At 34.7% G+C, this 21,653-nt stretch overlaps 3 protein-coding genes and 1 long non-coding RNA gene across 4 annotated transcripts; 1 reads left to right on the forward strand and 3 right to left on the reverse strand.

Annotated features, from left to right (window-relative positions):
* Positions 1-529: 529 nt before the first annotated feature.
* Positions 530-8,953, reverse strand: LOC142552227 (E4 SUMO-protein ligase PIAL2-like). The gene is given in 17 exon segments (XM_075661926.1): positions 530-1,414; positions 1,715-2,572; positions 2,653-2,769; positions 3,386-3,437; positions 3,799-3,850; positions 4,024-4,122; positions 4,215-4,299; positions 4,386-4,434; positions 4,534-4,601; positions 5,132-5,203; positions 5,297-5,348; positions 6,197-6,279; positions 6,372-6,437; positions 7,409-7,474; positions 7,747-7,819; positions 8,679-8,735; positions 8,737-8,953. Coding segments are annotated over 17 exon segments (2,619 nt in total). The 5' UTR covers positions 8,817-8,953; the 3' UTR covers positions 530-724.
* Positions 8,954-11,241: 2,288 nt separating this feature from the next.
* LOC142551040 (protein LURP-one-related 17-like) lies at positions 11,242-12,575 on the reverse strand. Its single transcript, XM_075660087.1, has 2 exons — positions 12,263-12,575; positions 11,242-11,646 (listed from the first exon to the last, which is right to left on the reverse strand). The coding sequence occupies exons 1-2, from the start codon at positions 12,548-12,550 to the stop codon at positions 11,266-11,268; spliced, it is 669 nt and encodes a 222-aa protein (XP_075516202.1). The 5' UTR covers positions 12,551-12,575; the 3' UTR covers positions 11,242-11,265.
* Positions 12,576-14,520: 1,945 nt separating this feature from the next.
* Positions 14,521-17,817, reverse strand: LOC142552228 (uncharacterized). The gene is made up of 7 exons (XM_075661927.1): positions 17,581-17,817; positions 16,776-16,806; positions 16,173-16,191; positions 15,780-15,877; positions 15,265-15,363; positions 14,910-15,082; positions 14,521-14,808 (listed from the first exon to the last, which is right to left on the reverse strand). Exons 1-7 carry the CDS (start codon positions 17,743-17,745, stop codon positions 14,722-14,724), a joined length of 672 nt encoding a protein of 223 aa, XP_075518042.1. The 5' UTR covers positions 17,746-17,817; the 3' UTR covers positions 14,521-14,721.
* Positions 17,818-20,147: 2,330 nt separating this feature from the next.
* Positions 20,148-21,346, forward strand: LOC142551041 (uncharacterized). The gene is made up of 2 exons (XR_012821465.1): positions 20,148-21,034; positions 21,113-21,346. It is a non-coding gene; the product is annotated as an uncharacterized LOC142551041 (long non-coding RNA).
* The last annotated feature ends 307 nt before the right edge of the window (positions 21,347-21,653 follow it).

Below are 21,653 nucleotides of genomic sequence, written 5' to 3' on the forward strand. Positions count from 1 at the left end.
TATCGAACTCGTTATCATTACCAACCATCATACTTATTATCACTGACATATATACGTTAAAGATAATTAACTTCAGTCTAACTTCATCTTAAAAACTAGTTTTAGGGAGAATGATTGTCCAAATTTATACATACAACTTCAAAAAAAATTAATACAACCAATGTTATACTCAAATTCACGATCTTAACATTGTACCAAAGTCAGACTCATCGATGTGTATTAAACTGTCCTAATAAAATATCCACTAATGTCTTGTAAACTTCGCGCTCCAGTTGTTTATTCCTTAACGACATCAACTGGATTAACTTTTTAAAAATTGTATATATAGACTTGAAGTACTTTTTGACATGATAGACTCAAGTTCATGAAATTAACAATATGCGACAAACAAACAAAACAACGTTACATACAACTAATAATTTTAAGATAACGAAATCGAGGAGGAAAGATAACTCTCATTGCTGTGTGCAGAGCAGTGTTTTCATATATATCATGACCGATGGGAGAAAGAACAGAATTGAGAAGATAGTCATTGAAATCATCTAGCAACTATTTTAAACACCTGATATATCCAACCCTATACATGTCCACCAACAACTTTTTACAAATTAAATACAGAAACAGAGGATTCCTACTTAACAAAGCTGCAAAATGGTCAAAAATTACGAGCATCGCAATTATTGCAAAAACCAATCCCAAGAAATGTACACATTCAGTTCACGACTTATGCAGCCACCACCACCACTTGTTGAGTGAAGAACATAATGCATCCCAGTCGATCCATCGAGCTCGAAGCCCAAATTTCCGTCCTAGATAGCTGGTCAAAGATTGTAGTAGCAGGGGGAGGATTATTCAAAAGTGAGTTCACGTCAGAGATATGCCGAGCAGCTTGCTGGCTAGGTCGAATTATGTACTCGTTCAACGCATCATTTAAAGCCTGCCCAGAAAGAGCTCCACGCATCCGTCCAGCAGGCCGCCTGTTCTGATTAGCTGGATTCGTGACATCATCCCTTATTAATGGAGTTGAACTTGTTCCAGAGTTCATTGAGAACGTGGGTGCTGCAAAAGTTCTTGATGGATTAAGAGCCATGTCCGCTGCTCGGTTTGCGGCTGCAACCAAATGAACTCGTTGACTGTTCATTAAGACATTTGCGTGACCGATCCTGTCTTGTAAACCCCCTATGTGGGCTGGAGGGCGGAAGAAATGAATACCAGATGGCAGCACAGGTGACTGATTCCGGCCATGAGATTGACTTGATGCTTGAGGCATCCTTAGGTTCACCATCTGCTGACTTGATATTTGGCTTTCATCTGTACCTTGGTAAGTATTTGGGACCTGATTTGAGGCATGCTGAGTAACATTCCAACGAGTTAATCTAGCAGAAGCTAGTGAGCTATTTTGCTGCCGATAATTCTGGAAGAGAGGGAAAAGATGAGTGCATGACCTTGTATAAGATCTTCATGTATATGTTACAGAGCGTATTACCGAGAAACAGAAATATATGTTACGCGTGATCTTTTACTGAATATTATTAAGTCGAAGAACATAAATTCTCCAGAAGTAAAAATAACACACAAACCAAAAAACAAGGAAGAAAGGAATGAGGTATGGTCGTCCGCCCACCGTCCCCTACTGCAGTATGAAAATTTTGAAATTTTGTATGTACTTTTTCTAAAAGAGGAAAAACCAGCTGGTACAAGAGTAATAGTTAACCTGTATAACAGGATACTGATTCGATGACGATGGAGGCAAATGAATTAGATTCGAACTAATTGTTGAGTTGGTATTGGTTGGCGGAGCAGGGTAAGCTTGATAAGCTGCTGAAAAGCCATTCTGCATAAATGTATTCACACTATTGGTAGAGGTTTGTTGAAGGACAGGAGCCGTTATATGTGGAGGGGCCTGAACTGCAATTGGTGTTCCGGATACTTGTCTTGGTACTGATGGGAACCTTCCATACTCGTTAGTGATCGTTAGGTTTCCAAATTGATACTGCTGAGGAGTATTTAACAAAGAAGTTTCGGTTTGTGAGAGGGAGGTGCTAGCAAGAGCATTACCAGCAAATGTGCATACTCTGTTTGGAGCACCAATAGTAATCTCAGGTAAACCAGCAGGCACTGAAATATGATTCGAAGTCAATGCATAAGCACCAAGATTCCATGTATTTGAGGTAAAATCTGGCAAACCTGGCCCAAAGGTTGACATAAAAATTCTTAACCAATCATCCTCAGAATGAAGGTTGCTTTGATTCACATCATTTGTGTTTGTCCTGTCAGGGTCGACTACAATTGTCTGCGCCAACGATCGATTTTGAAGAGCCATTGCGGAAAGCTTCCGGTCTTCAGTTTCATTTGGAGTAACACCCATTGAATCATTCTGAGTCAGATCGAGTATATCAACAGGAACATTTAATAAGCCAACAGAAACAGTTTGTGGAGACTCATTCTGTCCAGAATTAGAGGTCCTATCCTCTGACGTGTGTGCATTATCAACAGTTTCCATGTCAGCAATCCATGAACCATCTGAAGCGAATATTACATTGGTGACATTTGTTCCAACCTCTTTCAAGATCTGAATGCAATCCAACCACATCAAGATAACATGAAGGGGGGAATTCAGTAAAAAGTGGCTCATGCAAATAAGTTACTTGCCTTGACCATTTTTTGGTCTATGCGAAGATCAGTGAAGCAGACATGATGATTACAACTCGGGCAGCGCCAGGAGGGTCTTCTTGAGTTGATGCCCACATAGTTGTCAAAATCGAAACACTGGAATGGAAAGGACAATAGATAAGACGTCGACGGATTGTATAGCAGGAAGATGTCGTATGAATGTTCTCTGTCACGGGGACGATTGTTCCGATTCTAATTTCCTTAAGTTAACAGATCAAAGTGATGGATTTAAAGTATACTTGTCTCCTTATAGCCATGTTATCACATCTAAGAACTTCAAGTTGCATTTGCACCTGAAAACATCTCTAGTTTTAAGTGAGGAAATCAATTTTATAACGGGTGGGGGCAGTTTATTATATATAAATATACATTAATCTGGAATTTCACAAAATCATGTAGTAGCGTAAACCTCGACCACCATAAATTCAAATAAGTATCTACTACCGTGATGTTGTGTGTGGGGGGGTGGGGGGGGAGGGTTTGGGTTTGCATTGGGGCCACCCGATCAGGTAAATACTCAAATATATATAAAGTGCCACAACATAATGGGATTAGAATAAGCAGTTTTTTGCTTTAAACATGAACATGCACAAAAGAAACTAACCACAAATATATGGTATTCCGTACCACTTGATGATATGTGCAAATTCATAATTTTTTATTTTATTTTCAGAAGCATCAACTTTGGTTTATCATGGATGCTTTGAAGTACCTGAATATGTTTACATAAATGTCCTTTGACAGGTGTTCCGATACGCCTGAGGCTATATTAATGTAAGGACAGAATAAACAAATTAGCAGAACATGCAAAACTGAATTTTAAAAATGTGTGAAATGATGATCCTGTAAAAATCTAAATAAATAAAATAATGAAGATAACAAAATAAACATTGATAACGTAAAAACCATAAGGAAATGTAAGAACTGGAGTTGCATATTATACATCTCCAGTGGCGGTTTTATAGATACAAGGTCCAGAAACAGGTAATCACAATGTCACCAAGATCAAATTTCCTTCGCATTGGAAGCATAACTAAGTGCATTCAATTTGTTCGCACGTAATTAAAGCATAAATGAAGAGGAAAGAACAAAAAAATTAGTTTCAAAACAAATATTAAATATTACCTAATGGGACAGCTCAGTGGTATTCGTGATGCCCCCTCAATGATTTCGGAATTTACATTACAGAATTTAAGTTAAAATACCAATAAGATCATGTCCGTGTTTGGTAGGTACAGTCTAGATTATCAAGGATCCAAGAGCTTGTTATCCCAAAATAGTTGCTCTTAACAGTAAAAACAAAGAAAATAATTGTTAATCAGTAAGTAATAAGTTTATTCCAAGTGGCACCTGAATCCACAACTGGAGGAATATGCTCATAATCTAGAAGGGAATTTGAATCAGGTTCTGGCACCTCACTCATGCGAGCAACTGCTATAAGATAATTTCCTAGACAAAAAATAAGTGTTTAGCAAGAGTAATTGGAATGTCTGACGATAAAACCAGAATCCTATTACAAGGAAACCCTAAGCTAACTATACCACTAAATTCACCCACAGCCTGGAGAACATTCAACCCATATGTCAGTAAATGAGTCAAAACAGTCGGATTTTGAGGCCCTGTGTCCTAAGAAAGACAAAGCATCCGTACAACCAGAATAATTACTTCTTCAAAAGGTGAATATTATTCAAAAAAATTAATCTGCGTCAAACCATGTAAAGATTAGTTCTCCTCTCCACGCCATGTCCATTCACGAGAAAGCTGCAGAAGAAAATACAGCAGATTTCATAAATAATGCGGTGAAGAGATATACTTTCATTCCAATGTAAAGAAAAAGAAAAAGGAAAAAGAACCGCATACTTCACTTTAGAGGGGCTAACGAGGCATGCAGATGTCTCAATACTATCCATTTGTCCAACAAATAACCGCTGCAGGAAAAATGAATTATCAAATCGACAAGTAATTGATCTAAAATTCCCTTATCCACAGTGGGTGCGATACAGATCATTTCAGGCATTTTGAATAGTACAATCAAAATCAAGATAATGAGAACCACTCTATTCACACAACTATTTCCTTTTTTGTGGCAACAGAAGCTACTATCGGTAATTATCATCCAGACAATCGAAGAACATAACATTGGAAGACAACACGTAAGTAAGTCAAAGATAACTGTAGCAGTCCAAAACAATTAATGCAACATAATCGGTACTTAACTGGAGATTATCCCAGCTCATGTTTCAGAATCGACTCTTATAGATGTGTAGCAAGTTAGTGTGCATCTCATGAATTAGACTAATAACTCCTGGCCTGACTTAGGAAATGTGATAAAGCCACTGAATTGTACTAAAAACAGCATTCACTGCAAGCTTGAGAACTCCTGTTGTAACTAGTTATCAAATTCATAGCCCATATTCTGCAAAACTATACATTTAGAATCATGATTGGATGTGCTTACTATTTTTTCCTCAGGAGCTGACTTCAAATTCTCTGAAATCTGAAAGTCCCCCAAATAAGAATTAAATCCAGGCTACAATCCAACAAAAGTGCACCAATAAAATCAGCAATCATACTTAAGAGAGATCAATCTTGATTATTAAAGTAGAGAAGCGAGAGTAACAACCTTGACTTCAATGTGAAAAAACAGATGACCCATTTTCATTCTTGGATAGAATCTGCACATATATACCACATACAAGCAATACTGTTTTAGATGCAATCTCAATGTCAATAACAATCAATCAGAATCAATACAAAAGGTAGAAACATTAACACCATTAACATGCACCAAATGCTTTAGTGCACGTGTAAATACACATAAATCTGTCACAAGTCACCTCTTCTACGGTTTGTGCGACTCTATTTATTTAATCCAGTACACGACTGAACTCAAAAATCTGGTCGAGCAGGAAAGTCACAGAACCTTTATCCATAGTCTATTTGGTGTAATTATAGCTCTGGTTGGGAGTCCAGAAATATGGCATAATTGATTCTCTGTTGCAGAATCATCTCTCTAGGATTCATTTTAGCCTTTTGATGATTTGGTTATTATTTCTCCTCGTCATTGCTTGCAAACTCAAGATATGGTCACCATTTGTAAAAGATATGATCATAACCCTCTATTACTTCTTAGGGAAAGCCAAGTACATAATTCGTATTTTGGTATCTTCATAACAAAAGAACAGAAATATGTTTGTCTCAAATTTCAGTCCCTCCCTTATGATGACTCCGTGATGAGAAATACATAGTTTTGTGTTAAATTTACGAATCCCCCTTTTCCACCACAACCTTTCGTTTCTACGAGCAAAGAAAGAAGTCTCACCCCTTCCCCCAATTCCTCCAGACCAATAACCACCACCACCCACCCATTTTGACTCGTGAGCATATTTAGAAGCTTACAGCTAGTAATCCTTTGATATAGTGAAACCAGATTGAACTGGAAAGTTAATATAATGTGCTTTTTCAAGCTTCAGAAGATGATTAGTCATAAACGAAACTAAAATAATGGTAATGATTATTTTACCTTGACATGATTGAGGTGATAACCAAATTAGAACAGCTAGGCTCAGTGTTAAAATGGGGCATTCTACAAAAAAAGCTCGCGATCTGTATATGCAGATAGAAAATTCATAAAAATATCCGGGCATTGTGAACCCGTCAACTAAAAAATTGACGAATTGTAAACATTGTTAACTAACCTCCTTTGTTAGATCACTCAATTCTTCAGAATCTCTATCTGAAAACCACCCAGTTCGAAAAGCATTCTACCAAATAATTTTTAGTTCAAGAGAACAGGACACAAGAGGATATTATTCTCCATGAAGTGAAAGTAAACCACGCCAAAAATATTTCTGTTACTTTAACATGTGAAACATCTCATAAAAAAGTAGATATTTATAATAGCAAAGATTCAAGGTTGAAAATGTCACATACACTTGCATGCACACGTGAGAGTTTAGACCCTTGGCATAATAAAAGAAGCTTCATTAATTCCCAAAATAACTAAATTACAATGACAATGAAAATTATGAGTATTGTTGTTTGTGTGTGGTGAAGAGGAGACAAGCCCCAATGATTCTAAGCAAGGTCAAAAAACAATTTTTTTCGTAGCTATATCCAGGTTAAGGATTTCAATCAACTATTTGGGCTAAGTCTTGTAAGAGCTCCTAAAGCAAATGTATATTTAGACAAAAAGAATTCATTCCATGACTTTATAGTCGACCACATCACCAGCTACCCTTGTTCCTTCATATGCATAGCATAATCACCATTTGAAAATATCTCAATTGTACTTTAAACTTATGTATGAAACTAAAACCACACAAGTGACAAAGCCATCGATAATATTATGCAAAATTCAAACCAGAATCATTAAAACTAATCAAGCAGTGACACTTATATTACTATTTATCTAGAAAGACAGTTGTTATCTCTTATGAAGAGCGCTCGTTATTAATGAACGCATTCAATAAATCCTCAAGCTCATCCATTAAACTATATAATATGAGATATAATACTTTTCACCTGCAGAGAGTCCCGCAAATGAAAGCTATAAATATCACACAAGCTGAGCTTCTCAAAGCTCTTCACAAAAATACCCACAAATGAAAGCTAAATATCACACAAGCTGAGCTTCTCAAAGCTCTTCACAAAAATAATAACAATAAGAACAAGAAGAAAACACATTGAATCATGAAAATAGCAGGGACCCCAAAATTGGAAGATACAAACTCACCTTAATAGAAATCATCAGGACCATGATGACTGCTTGCATGAGGGTATCAGTTTTCCATACGCACACCTACCAAAGACATAATAAGCAAAATCAGTAAATTATTGTCTCCACATGTATTTAAGCCAAAAATTGTTCCACATTCACACACAAAGTATAGACCACAAAAAAGGTGAGAAAATCAAGCACATACAAGCCAAATGCAATAAAACAAGGCCTTCTCCATACAGTCTTAACCATACATGTTCACCCAAAGCAAACAAAATGATAACACAAATCTATGAAAACCACAAAAAATCAGCTACATGGAAAAAATGAAAAAAATGAAACCATCAGGTCACCTTCTTTAATAGCGAAGGCAGCTCCAGGGCTCTGTTTGAAACTTCATTGTTTGCCATGGCAAAATCAATTTGTCTGTATTTGCCAAAAAGGAAAAATAAAGGATAACCATCATCACAATAACATGGAAACTATTAGCTGAGAAATCAAAACAGCAAATAGTACTCAGAGAATTTTATATATTCGTACAAGAACGAGAACTAGCAACATGAACAAGAGATATGTGATTGACTTTCCTTCCTCTTCAAATCGCCCTCATAGAAACACTCATACACTATCACCAAGATGAACATATTCATTAGACAATGTTACCAAACAAGTATGATTGTAGATTGCTTCCTTGTACAAAATTGGAAGACTTGTGAACCAACAGAGGACCATGGAACACTGAGAATTAACACCCATAGTAGTTTATATAATCAGACAATCCAAGGACAAAACAAAAACTGTAATGAAAAAATGCTGAACTTCAAGCAAAATAAAAGCTTCACTTACTTAACAAAAAGCATACCCAAAGACAAATCATAAATGAAACAAGATTCGGGGTTTTAAGAGATCAATCGTGCAAATGATCCATATTCCGGACTTAAAACAACCATTTATCAGCCGAGGCAATAATTTATTAAAAAAACTAAGTATTTTTTTAGTCAAATTCCTACATATTTCTATATCCTAACATTTTCCCCCAGTTTATACATAAGAATTTTTATACAAAATGAACCAATACATTCCCAAAATTAGAAGATTTAATTCCTGACCTCTTATTGTCCAGGAAACCATGCTCACTTTGAAACCACTAAAACGAATTCCAACTTATCACATCGTATGCAGAAGTAAATAAACCATTGCTATGGTTCACAGACTCACAGCTAGACAAAAGAAAAAAAATCAATATAGATTACAGAAAAAAGACGAAAATTCGCAAAAACATTGCCTGGACAGAGAAAGGCAGAGACTAGACAACTCGGCAGAGCGTACGTGGCCGCGAACCCAGAGACAGGCCATCAATAATCTCCGAAATGCAGGCGGAGTTCATCTCTGAAGAAGCGACTGAGTCGTTGCTCTGGGCCATTGCAGAAAATCCGCCGTTAAATTCTGCGCCGGGGTGCCCCCCTAAGAGTCGCCGGCGTGCTGCTGGTTCCGCCTGCGTTGTCGTCGTAGGGAAGTTATGAAGTAAATTTATTTCATAACTGACGCTTGTCGGTCAATTTGTTTCTTTCAAATAAATATAGAGCCTTTAATTTTTAATAACTTCCAAAAATTTATTTATTACCAAACAACACACCATGTTTTTCAACCATTTTTAAAAATCATTTTCTTCTAAAATTAATTTGGAATATTTCATATGTTGCTTATTGACTTTTATCTCCTTTTCACAAAATTTGATGTGAAATTTATTTGTGAGATCCAAAATTGTAAAAAGGTTCAAGTGTGGCTCGAGCCAAACACTCACAAAAATATGCTAATGTTTATGAGTAAAATTCGGAAATATAATTCGGACACTAGCAATCATAGACACGCATTTCATCAATAACGGTTTTAAGATTTAAAAGAAAGTACTTTAAAAATCTTTCAAACTAATATTATTCCAAATTAAAAGAATTGGTTCGACAAAAAGTATACAAATGAGCATTAAAAATTGGATTTCTGTAATTTAAACATCTTTGATTATTTTTTATATTAAATATGAATGAAATAATGATATATATATATATATATGAAAAATACGTCGAAGATGTTTGACATCACTCTATCAAAAATCTCCTTCATTATCATGTTCATGATCTCATCTCCTGCACACACGTGACCTAGCAAACTCATAAAAATGACATCGAAAGAGTTTTCTAACATGACTCATCCAACACTTAAGTTAGATGATGGTTACAAAAAAGTTAAAAAGAAAATTCTCAATGTGAGAACGTACGAGCATGTCGAGTGAATCAAAATATAAAACAAACGGATTATTTTATATTGCACCTACCTGTATTATTTATAAGTAAACATTTGACACCCGCTTCGGCCCAATGGTTCAAAAACCACATCAACCCCCCTCGTTTCTTCAATTATCCAAGTTTGTGATCAGCTTTAGACAAATAGTTCGACCCATGTACTTGGGTCACTTCAGCCCGTACCCTCGGTTTATCATTTTGCTAAGTCAGGACCATTTCCCTCGTTCTCCCGTTCCGAGGATCCTTAATTGGGTCGGGAGGTCGACCCAGGTTCTTTTTCTCCTCAGTCCATATTAAAAACTTTAGCTAAATCCCATCCTAACCTAGGTTGGATCTTGCGAGCCAGACACCTTACTCGGGTATCATTACCCTTGAGCGTTTCACAATCTTTTTTGTGTAAAAAAAAAACACATTAATTACTAGCTTACAAAGTACTATAACGAATTTATATTTGTTAAATTGTTTTTTTAACTTATTATAGTTAAAAAATTAAGGGAGAAAATGTCTCGTACATTGAAGGGGTTTTGAGTATGAAAATCCATTAAATGTGTTCATTCTTCGGACGTCAAGGCCTAAAATATAGTATTTACTTGTATAATTTGTAATTATTTAATTTCACATAAATACATCAAATATTAATTCATTAAAGAAACTTATAAGTATAAAAATAAGTTACCTTCGTAATTATATAATTGATTTGTTATACATATTTTAAATTATTTTACTTCAAATATTTAAAATAAAACATCATCTGACAATAAATATTTCTAAATGATATTTCAGAAAAAAAAAATTATTATATCGGCTATACATATGTTTCTATACACGCATATATATACATTATATAATCATCCTGTTACGTACATTAAATATATTTAAATAATCCTCAACTTAAATATCGGTACAATTCGATAATTATTAGCTCATCGAACGAGATTGATCCTAATTCAATGTAAAAAATTTCTATATAATAAGAGTTTTATTAATAAACTATTCGATTTGAAACCTTGTATTAATGGTTTTTTTTTAAAAAAAATATTTATTAAATCTTATATCTAATTAAAAGTCGTGACCAAACTAAAGCATGTGATATATAATCATGGTCAAAATGGACTATATTCCATGCCGAAAGTATATTTGCAGAGTCGATTTTGACACCCACTATCGTCATATCAAGGAGTCGGATCGCAATAACTAAAGCACATGGAACATGTGAGATGAAACAAAAAGTGGATGTGTAATATATTTTTAAAACAAAAACTTAATTTTTTAATTTTTTTTTTTTTGTAAATTTTAATTTTTTTTTCAATTAAATGGAATGATTTATGGAGTTAGCTACTTGAAAGAACAATTGTTAAATATTAAATTTGCTCAATTTACGCCAAATGCATAACAAAATTTCTCAATCCATGACTATCTGAAAAGCCAAAAGTTAGGCTTGTATTGAAGCAACATTACGTACAATATTAGTTGGCAATTTGAATTGGAAAACCAAAATTTTTAGCGTGTGTGCATAAATGTGTATGACCATTTAAAAACAAAAACAAAAAATAAGGAAAACCCTCGAGAAAATCAAGAAAACATTTGATCAAGCAATGATACAATAGCCATAGCAACCCCCGAATCCAATCCCGGCCTAACGCTCAAGACAAAAACTTCTAAACCAAAAGATACGCCTCCCGCTGCGTCTTGTTTCCTCTTGATCTCTGCTAAGACCCTTCTGGATTCGTCCAGAATCTTGCACATGCGATGCGTGTACGACCCCTCGATTGTGTATGCACATTTTTTGTCATATACCCCGTCGTAAACATAGGCAAGAACTTTCGAACTTTCCCCCAAAATTTTCATATTTTTCCTCACGTAAAAGATAGGTTTACTCGATGATGGATTGTTGTGAGATGTGCTCACTTCGCCATCATAGACAAGCCAGCTCCAGTCCACTAGCCTCAGCTTCTGCAAATTCATAAAATCAAATCAAAACATGCATATATATATATATACACACACACACACATATATATACAGTCAATTTCATATAATTTTTTTGGTACTCGATTGTCCAAATTATTTCATTTCACAAGGTATAAATACTTTTTTTATGCAAAGATAATAGCTACATGTCATGTCTTAACGTGCTTATAATGTGAGAAGGGTGAAACTCGAATAAGCTTTGCTTGAAATTACTAAATTTCGAAAATTGAGGGTGCGTGTGTATGTATTACGATTAATTTTACTATTTACAATATAATAAATCTTAAATCTACACCTTACTTATTTACGATATGTGAATTTGAAGTCTATTGCGAGCTGAATTTGTTTATATGATATTATGTTTGGATCGAAGAATTTGAGTGGAGTAATTAATTTCAAATTCACACATCAAATCAATTGATTTGGGAATACATATATTGTCAATCTGGTAAAGCAAAGTAAAATATATAAGGCGAACACATTAATTACTCAACTATTGGTTAAACTAACACAAGTAAATCAGATAAAAGACTAAAATAGCAAACCCAATAATATATATATTTATATCTCAAAATTTATCAAGAAAATTTCTATTTACCCGGCGACGACATATGGTGAAAATGGGGTTGCCGGAGCCATCCATGAGTACAACTTGATCAGAGCATCTGCTGTAATTATCAACCCTGTACACTAAACTACCGTCGGATCCAATCACAGTGAAGCCATTGCAACTGAAAATAAGCGATTTCCTCCAAACCGTTAAAGAAATCGTGCAGTCTTCAGTATCATAATTACTGTTATTACGATTAATCTTCAATATCCCTTTTTCTAATTCTTCTGGACATTGGTGGACTGTTCTTGATAAAGATTTCAAGAAATGAATCATTTTCTACAGCTCTCGATCCTTTATTTTTTCTGGTGAAGTTATCGTGTTTACTTGCAAGTATTTGGATACTTATAGACAAAGACTCCTGTATAATATTCCGGGGTCGTGAAGTGACACGTGGAAATTCTTATAAGAGAGAGTCTCAGTGTTGGAAAATATCAATTTTTACAATATTATGCATGCTTGCTCATAAGTATATAAACATACCTTCTTACGTACATACGTTTGTTACGACTTACGAGTATTTTACTACCTTATCTACTCAAGAAATCAGAGTTTTTTCTCTTCCTCGTTGATCAGCATCAACAACAACAACAAAATTTGTTCTGCTTATAAGGATTGGCTGAGTTGCTAGATCATGTGAACGCTTGGTAAATGTTCTAGAGTTCGATTTTTTTTACTAACACTTTTTCGGACGAGCTTGTCACACATGACATCCCCAAGATAGTTTACATGGTTAGCGTGGTTTGCAGGTTGTTGTATAACTCGACGGTTCACTATGTGCAAACCGAAAGGTATGGACGGTTGTTTCTCATGTCACAAAAAAAAATTTTCGAATGGATCAAATACTTCGCGCAAATATTTTCGTGAAATTGTGTTGTAAAAAAAGTAACTTAAGAAAATAGCCATGATAAAAATATATATTCCCCACAATTCACTCATGTATAAGTTTACTCCGAAGAAAAAGTGAAAATATGTCAGAATAGAGATACCAGAGAAGGGAAAAAGTTCGTGATACTCGTAATCAATAAATTAATACTTCACACAATTTTTTTTGTCATGGCTATTTTCTGAAATACATTCCCATGAAAACGAATCAAAATTGAAAAAATTACAAATTAATAGATTATGAATGTAAATTGACTAATAACGTAACGAAAAAACATGTAAATTATATGACAAATAATATATTTTTCTCTTATTTTTTAAGTAATACTAAAAACAAAACAAACAATTCAAGTAAAATTTAGAGAAATAAAAAAAAAATTTGTTTGGTTTGATTTTGGTTTGTTTATCTTTTTATGAGATTTATTTTGAGTATATATAAAAAGACATAACTATATTAAGAACGTAAAAATCTAAAATAAATAAATAAAATTGTAGAGTTGTTTTTGTTTTCTAAGATTACATTTCTAGAAAAAGGAAACATAACAGCCAAATTAATTATTTTGATCAACAAACACGACTCTTCTGAGGTTGTTTTTTTTTTTTTTTTTTTTTTGAAGATGAAATATAACATACGTATCAACCAGGTAAGTCCAACTTTACAAGGTGACCCAGGCGTAAGGGAACAAAATCAAAATAATCACTGCTAGCTCCCATCGAAAGTCCTTCATGATCCAAAGTAATTGTTTTGCACGACACTGTTTATCAAGCTAATACGATTGATTACATGAGGATTTACTCCATGCGCACCGAAAGATAACACATACGAGTTTCATCATCATAAAAAAATAAAATAATTCGAATTGATAACTACAATTTTTTTTAATTGAGAGAGAGATTTGTTATATTTAAATTTCATATAAATTCAAACATCGACATCAAATAGACAATATTTGTCATTATATAATAATATTTCTTTTAAGTTAACCTTCTTCTGTCATATTTTTCACGTTTTTCGACTAATATACCATTTTCATGTTTAAATCTATTAAAAAGAGCTGCCCATGTGAATTGATAATGAGAATAGACCATACACTACAATTCTTATTGTTTCGTCTCTGAATTTTACAATGAAAACGTGTCACACGAATTAATTGGAGAGTAGGAATCATCCTAGAAATCGAACCAGCAAAGTTTTGATTCATTATGTATATGTATTGGCAAAACTAATAGTCCCACGAGAGAAAACAAGGCCGTTGGGCAAATAATACAAGTGTTGGATCATGAATTTCCCTAGTATGAGTAAAATTTTTCAATCATTTAATTAAAATTAAAATTTCATACTCCAAATGTATCGGTTCGAGTTGTCCGAAAAATTGTGAATTTAAATTTAATGTACTACATAATTGCTTCCCTTTCCATGTTAAGATTTTATGGAGGTAAAGCGACATTTCAAAGAAATAATAATGATTGAATGTCTAATAAATGAAAGTGATACATTGAACAAGAACGAAGTCCCCAAATAATAATAATAATCCCACAAGAAAAAGACAGAAATAAAGACTTCAGGCTCTTCCATCCCATTCTTCATAAAACTCTTGAAGAAACTCCTCCATAAACTTGTGCCTCCTCTCAGCCCGTTTCCGCCCTGCCTGAAATTTTATCACCACCACGCACTTGAAGAATTCGTTGTGAGTATTGCAAAGATTGAATTGAAAACAAAGAGCTCTTTTGTAAATTAGAGCTGTCGGACCTTAGTTTTCATCAAGTCTTTCAACTTGAGAAGCTTCTCGTGAAAATGATTCACTGTTGTCTGATCATCTTTGTTCATGTATTTTTCCTTCGACAAATCTGATCGAGGTTTTATCTGCGAGTCATGGAGCACCCTATTCCTATTTCCACCAAACGTGAAGCAACGAGCAATTCCTAAAGACAACGTTTGAGGAATAATGGTTCACCAGCATAATTACACCTCGGTCTCTAATTAGTTGGAGTTTAAAAATTATAATATATCCACCCCCAAGCTGGGAAATTGTGATATGAATAAATGAAGTAAATCTTGAGATATGTGTTCATAGAATTTACAAGAGTAAATGAGTGAAGATTACCTATAGCACCTATTGCATCAAGACGATCAGCATCTTGTACCACCCCGAATTCTGCACAAAAATTGCCCGCTCCAAGACCACCGATCTCCTCTTTGAAACCTGAAAACATGTTGTAGGCAAGTAGGAACAAACTAGTGCATCGATATAGGAGACTAATGAAGTTCAAAGCATAATTTTTTTTAAAAGAATATAAATAGTATAAAAAAATGGTTAGCTTCTCTATCTCATTGTTACAGCACTTCATGGATAACTAGTTAGCATATTTTAATCTTGCTTTCAAATTTATTTGCTCTATCTATTTCAGCTATACATGATCAGCTCTCTTATTTTCCCCCAAACAGTTCACAACTTTTGCGAGGTAACTAGAAGTGGAAACCAGGAACCTCAAATTATCTATAACCTTTTGTATTGTCTGATTGGAGATCAAAACATGCCACAAAAGAGATTAGTAAGAAGAAGTAGCACTAAAATTGTACAAGAAGAACAGGCAAATGACAAAGAAATGAAAGATCTACCCATTCCATTTATGATGCTTAATGTCCTTGTCTTGATATTTTCATCTACATGTTCCTTGACCAGAAAGTCCTCGACAATCTTGCCTTCAGATGGATCTCTGGATGACAAAAAATTGTAGCAGAAAGAGGGGAAAAAATAAAAAGTAGCACAATGAAACAAACGTGAAAGATTGGAAAGGATTACATTGAATAATCATTTAAAAACCCGAGTTATGAAAGCTGTCACAAGAAAAGGAAATTTGAACTTTATGGTGCAGTAAAACAAGTTTTTAGTTTTAAAAAATATAAAACTTCCTACATGAAAAGCTTCCGATGGTGTAACAGAATCATGCTTCTTTAAAATGGGAACAATAACAACAAAACAAGCTGCTAAACAAGACAAAGAACACCAACCTCATGTATTTGTAATCACCTGTGTTAAATTTATCCAATGAAACTGGTATTAGTACTTCAAAGATAAGAAAACTCCATAGAAGTAGGGGAAATAGACATCTTAAGCACTCAAAGGCATAGTATACACTTGCATTGGAATTTAAAAGTAAGAAGAAAAAGAAGAATTTTCCGAAGCAACTATGTGGAAGTTAAGCACAAAAATATGCCTAACGCTTTCCTTAAAGAAGTGGTTGGATAAGCACAAACCTGAAGTCTTTTATGCATAAAGGGGCAGTACCATAAATTATAAGTGTGTTCTTGTTGTCACTCTAGTGGTAAACAACTGGATCGAGATATATCAGCATCAAGATATATGTCCATACTCATTAATTAGCAATGGTCATCACTCCAAGGGTATCGACATGAAAGGAAGCAGAGGTTTCAGTAAATCACAATGAAAAATATTTATAAAAAATAAAGAAAGATATGAATCTAGAAGAAAGGAACATAAGGAATGCCATCTATTATTATGTCTTTTAATCAAAACTAGTGAAAAACAATAGGGAAACAAGAGCTTTATTTTACTTTGCAACATTACTCGTTGATGCTTCAACAAGTTATTACCTATGTCATGTAGAAGTGCGGCCAACTCCACCTGATGAAAAAGAACAACAGATTGTGCAAATGAATAAATTCACAACCAACAGATAGGTTACTTACTACTGTAAAACACATACACAAGGCAGGTGTCTTCACATACAGGATCAACGCACAAGAAATTTCACTAACAACTTTTCTAAGCCATATCTCTGATGGCATATTAATCATGGCAAGAACTTCATGACAGATAATTATATAAATGGTTGCATAAGATGCTTGATTTATTTAACGACTCGACATCACGCATTCTAGATGTACTCACTAAGTAAACAAATTTCCAACGTGCAAAATTTATTCAAATGATATCAAAAAAAGAATGTGTTTGGCTCAGCATTTTCAAATTGTTTTAGCAACTGCTATTGTTTTATGTAAAAAGATAAATTACCAGATTTTCAAGAAGGTAGACCAAATTATACCCTGATCCACATCCAAAAGACGAATCATGACCGGGAAGAAAGCAAGTCCCCTTTCCCTTTAAATGAAACCGTATACAAAATATCCATTTCAATTGCCCACAAATTCGAGTTTTTCCCTCCCCACAATTTCTCTCTTTACGTATATCACGCGAAGTTTTATACTCTAAAATTGTGCTGGTGGTTCTTCACAAAAAGAAACAATTTTTAGCATCAAAGTTTTAATATCCTGCAAAAACATGGATCGATCTTTTTTAAAGTAACCCCCTTCAGCTCATATATCCAACTTCCACGAAACTCCCCCCAAAAAAATCTCGAATAACTTGAATTTAAAGAAACAAAAATAGTATGGTTACACTCAGCAAGGAATCCGGGGAAGAAGCGAGGCCCTCTTCACGGGCGAGAGAGAGAGCGAGGTCTCTGACTCTGAAAGCGTGAGCAGCATCGTGGGAAGCATCGTTCCCTTTCATGGCGGATTTCACCAATTCCTCAGCTTTTACTATGATTTCAAGCTTCTCCATTTCGCTATTCAGTCCTCACTCCGCACCGTAGTTCACACAATACCATACCCGATCAATCATCATATTTAATTATATATATAAAAATATCATTTATATCAAATTTATTATAAAAAAACAGATCAAATTGAATTCTGTTGCCAGCTATCACCAATTTCATGCGAACACAATTTCATCCTTTTTACTTTTTGAGTATCCGTGTCACACAATCTCAAATTTTTTTAGAGTAGACGATCGTACGGATTGTTATCATGAGACAGATATTTACAATAAAAAGTAATACTCTTATCATAAAAAATAATACTTTTTCATGAATAATCTATATAAGATATCTGTCTCATAAAATACGATCCGTGAGACCGTCAAACAAGTTTTTGTCATGATTTTATTCCTGAAATTGATTAATTTTGTTTATATTTATAAGAAAAATAATATTGTTATAGATTATGAAATAAAATATCTATCTTAAAAAATATACTCACGAGATTGTCTCACTGAAATTTTTGTTATTTATTCTTTAGTGTCATTTTAATTTAATTTATGGCAATATTTTTAAAGGCTCCCAATGCAATTTTTGTTTAAAAAAAATTTGCTCATTGATTCGTTCATATGTAACTCAATTAAAAAATTATATTGTACTAAGTCGACTGTACTATTCTATGAGTTATTAAGATTTTCCCACGCTTGTATTTATCCTTTCATGGTTATGTATTGTGTTCGTACAAGCAAATAAAACATTATTAATGTTCACTAGAGGTTGAACGTTCCTTTTCATCTAAAAACCGGCCAGCTTCTACACCTATTGAAAAGGCACTTCTAAATGGAAAATCAAAACAACGAGAAGAAGATGTCGATGGAACATGCAAGTGACAGCCATATATACTGAATCATGCATCCCATTTGAGCTCCGTTTCCAAAATTTATTTCTGTGTGATGAAAATGGGAGTGGAATTTTGGAGGTTCGATGATGAAGAGTATTCAGCTGTTGATTTCATTGAATATTTTAAGATTTATGACATTTGTTCGTTGCCCAAACAAAGTAAACCACCAGATGAGCTGCCGAGGTATGGTTGGGTTTGCTGGGCATCAGACGCTGATGAATCGGCCAAACGAAGCATAATCCAACTTTTGGTTCGAGAGATAACCAAATGGCGCTGGAAAGACAACTATTTGTTCTGGGCACCTAAAATGGTTGCAGGCAGGCCATACTTATCAACCTTAGACCAGCCATTTGCTGTTGATTCTCTGTGGAAAGGTCTCTGTCGGTACAGAAAGTATTGCATGGAGCATGATCAGTCTCTTGTGGATGGAGGAGGAAAAGAAGAGGACATAGGCCCCCTCAGACGTGTATTCATAAAATGATATCCCGAATCCACCCCCGACTTACGCCTCTATTCTTCAAAGAAGAACTCTCTGCAAGATCATGCTGCACTTTGCGGGTTGCAAAGATATTTTCCTGTGTTTGATCCTCTTCAGGACCAATGTATCGGAGTACTAGAGGTTCTATCACCTTGTAGGGGATTTATGGCATATGCAGACTTTCGAATAATTGAACTAGCACTAGAGGTGAGCATAACGATTATTTAGTGCACCCTGATATGAATGCCTTTGTACTATATTCCAGTCTTTATGGAAGAACAATTAAGACATGTCGTTAAAGTTATTTAGTGTCTGTGTAAAGCTAACAATCGATTCCACGTTACTTGTGTAAAACTAGGCATTAAAATTTTCCTCGTTCTCCTATGTGGCATGACAATAGCTTGTGAATGTGCCATTTGAGTTGTTGACCTTTTTTAAAAATGGACTAAAAATTGAATCCTTGACTAACCAAGCACCTCATTTTGATCGTAGTGTTTCCAGTCGTCGACTGTCTAAAAATGAGAAAAGATGATGTCAAAATAAAATCAAATATTTGATTTCCAAGAGTCGAGTATTGGTTCAAAAAGATAAGATCATTAATCATTGACTTAATATGAGCAGCAATTGTCTTCATATAGCTAATCCATTAAAACTGGGAGCTTTAGGTCATATATGGTTCAATATAATTTAATTCATAGTCCTGGCTATCAACTCTAATGTTTGTTACAACTAAATATGACCCCAAACATAAGCTCTTAATGATTCTTTAACTTTTACCCCTCTATTTTGTCCCGTGTGTATTGTTTCCTCTTCTCAAGTTAGATTGCTGTTGTCATGATTCATATGTAATAATCAATTACATGCAGGCAGCTAATCTGGGATCAACTCACGTCAACTTCTCACCATGTTTGCTATCAGGAAGCCTGCGGAATTGAAATATAACTAGTTTTGTATCTGTTGAGACAAAAGTGAATAAAAAACATAGTACGAATTGACAATTTCTGATGTTTTGCCTGATGATGTGTTCTAAATATTTATCTTTTCAAATGAATATGCTCTCCTCAGATTTCTGAAGCTCAGAGATTAGAACTAAGTGAAATCAAGGAAATGCTTCAACTGCTGATCCAGTTACCTCAGCTAAAGCTAGCACAGATCTGGATTCCTTGTTCGCAATGTGCTAAGTCAAGCATTCACATTAGATGCATGGAACAAGCGATATTCATCACTAACGAGAAGAAAAACGACTGGAATCTTTCTCAGTTTCTTGCAGCATGTCAGTTGCATCGAATACAAGCTGGAAACGGAGTTGCAGGAAGGGTATTGTCATCTACAAGAAAGTTGTCTTTTTGCCAAAATTTATGTAATTTTAGCATGACCGAGTTCCCTCTGGCACATTATGCCCTAGAAGCTAAGTTAACAACGAGTTTTGCTATTTGTTTACGGAGTATTCACTCTGAGACTAACCTCTATGTGATAGAATTCTTTATAAATGCTGGCAATGGATCTAAAGGCACGTACTCGTGGTCATTTATTCACTTTCTACTGCCAGTACTGGAGATGAAACTCGGAAGTTTTAAGGTCGCATCTGGGCAACAACTAGGAGGGGAATTATAGTTGAGGTTCTTGAATTTTACAAGGAGAATGATGTTACTTTAGTTGAATTAGACCAGCCAAAACTATATCCATTTAAATTTGAATTGACTCAAAATGGTCATGATATGGAGCAGCAACTTTTGGAAACTCAATGGCTAAACTTTACCTCTACAAGAAACGTGGGGAAATTGGAGAAGAACAATAGTGCTGCGGCTCAAAATTCAGAAAATGCCAAAGAAAGCAAATAGGAAACGAAATGACATCAGTTTCAGCATTGGCTACGAGGTTCTTAAAAAACATTTTGGGAAGAGACTTGAAGATGTGGCGGAAGAGCTTGGAGGTGCGTATTAATTAAATTTTCGGTCACACCTCTTTCTAGATAAAATCTATATATCCGGTTGTATTCCTTTATCTGCAGTTGGCAAATCGACACTAAAGTGTGCATTTAGAGGCTGTGGCATCCATAGATGGCCATCTAACGAGAAAAACAAGAAAAGCCCATTCCTCTTTGAAGCAACAAATACTACACACTGTTCCAGGCACTGGTTCATTTCCCAGTTCCCCTATACACCAAAATGTGGAAAACAGAGGATCTTTTACAAGGATCCAGCCGAAGACCAAAGCGCTGATTATAAGGGCAAAATTTGAAGACGATGTTATGATATTTCAGTCCCATCTGTCATCAAGAATGGAAGAGCTGGAGGAACAAGTTGCCCGAAAACTGAAGATCGGGATCGGAAGTTTTAAATTGAAGTACTTGGATGAAGATGGCAAGTGGATTTTATTAACTTGTGACGAAGATTTGCAGCTGGGGTTGATGACTTTGGATCAGAAGGTAAGACTCCTATTCAACTGCAGGTTCAATTGATGAACAATCGAACTCTTTTTGCTTCTCATCACAGGCATAAAAAATTTGGATATTTGAGATAGTATCTCCCAAAGAAGAAAGGCAGTATAAT

The sequence above is a fragment of the Primulina tabacum genome, chromosome 7 (genome assembly GCF_025594145.1).
Source record: "Primulina tabacum isolate GXHZ01 chromosome 7, ASM2559414v2, whole genome shotgun sequence".
NCBI lineage: Eukaryota > Viridiplantae > Streptophyta > Magnoliopsida > Lamiales > Gesneriaceae > Primulina > Primulina tabacum.

Excerpts from the sequence above, each read along its gene's own strand:
- LOC142551040 (XM_075660087.1), bottom strand. The coding sequence starts at position 12,550 with ATGATTCATTTCTTGAAATCTTTATCAAGAACAGTCCACCAATGTCCA. Across the intron at positions 11,647-12,262 it reads TCACCATATGTCGTCGCCGG|AAGCTGAGGCTAGTGGACTG; the intron begins GTAAATAGAAAT and ends ATGAATTTGCAG.
- LOC142552228 (XM_075661927.1), bottom strand. The coding sequence starts at position 17,745 with ATGGAGAAGCTTGAAATCATAGTAAAAGCTGAGGAATTGGTGAAATCC. Across the intron at positions 15,083-15,264 it reads TGATGCAATAGGTGCTATAG|GAATTGCTCGTTGCTTCACG; the intron begins GTAATCTTCACT and ends CGTTGTCTTTAG. Across the intron at positions 14,809-14,909 it reads AAGACTTGATGAAAACTAAG|GCAGGGCGGAAACGGGCTGA; the intron begins GTCCGACAGCTC and ends ATAAAATTTCAG.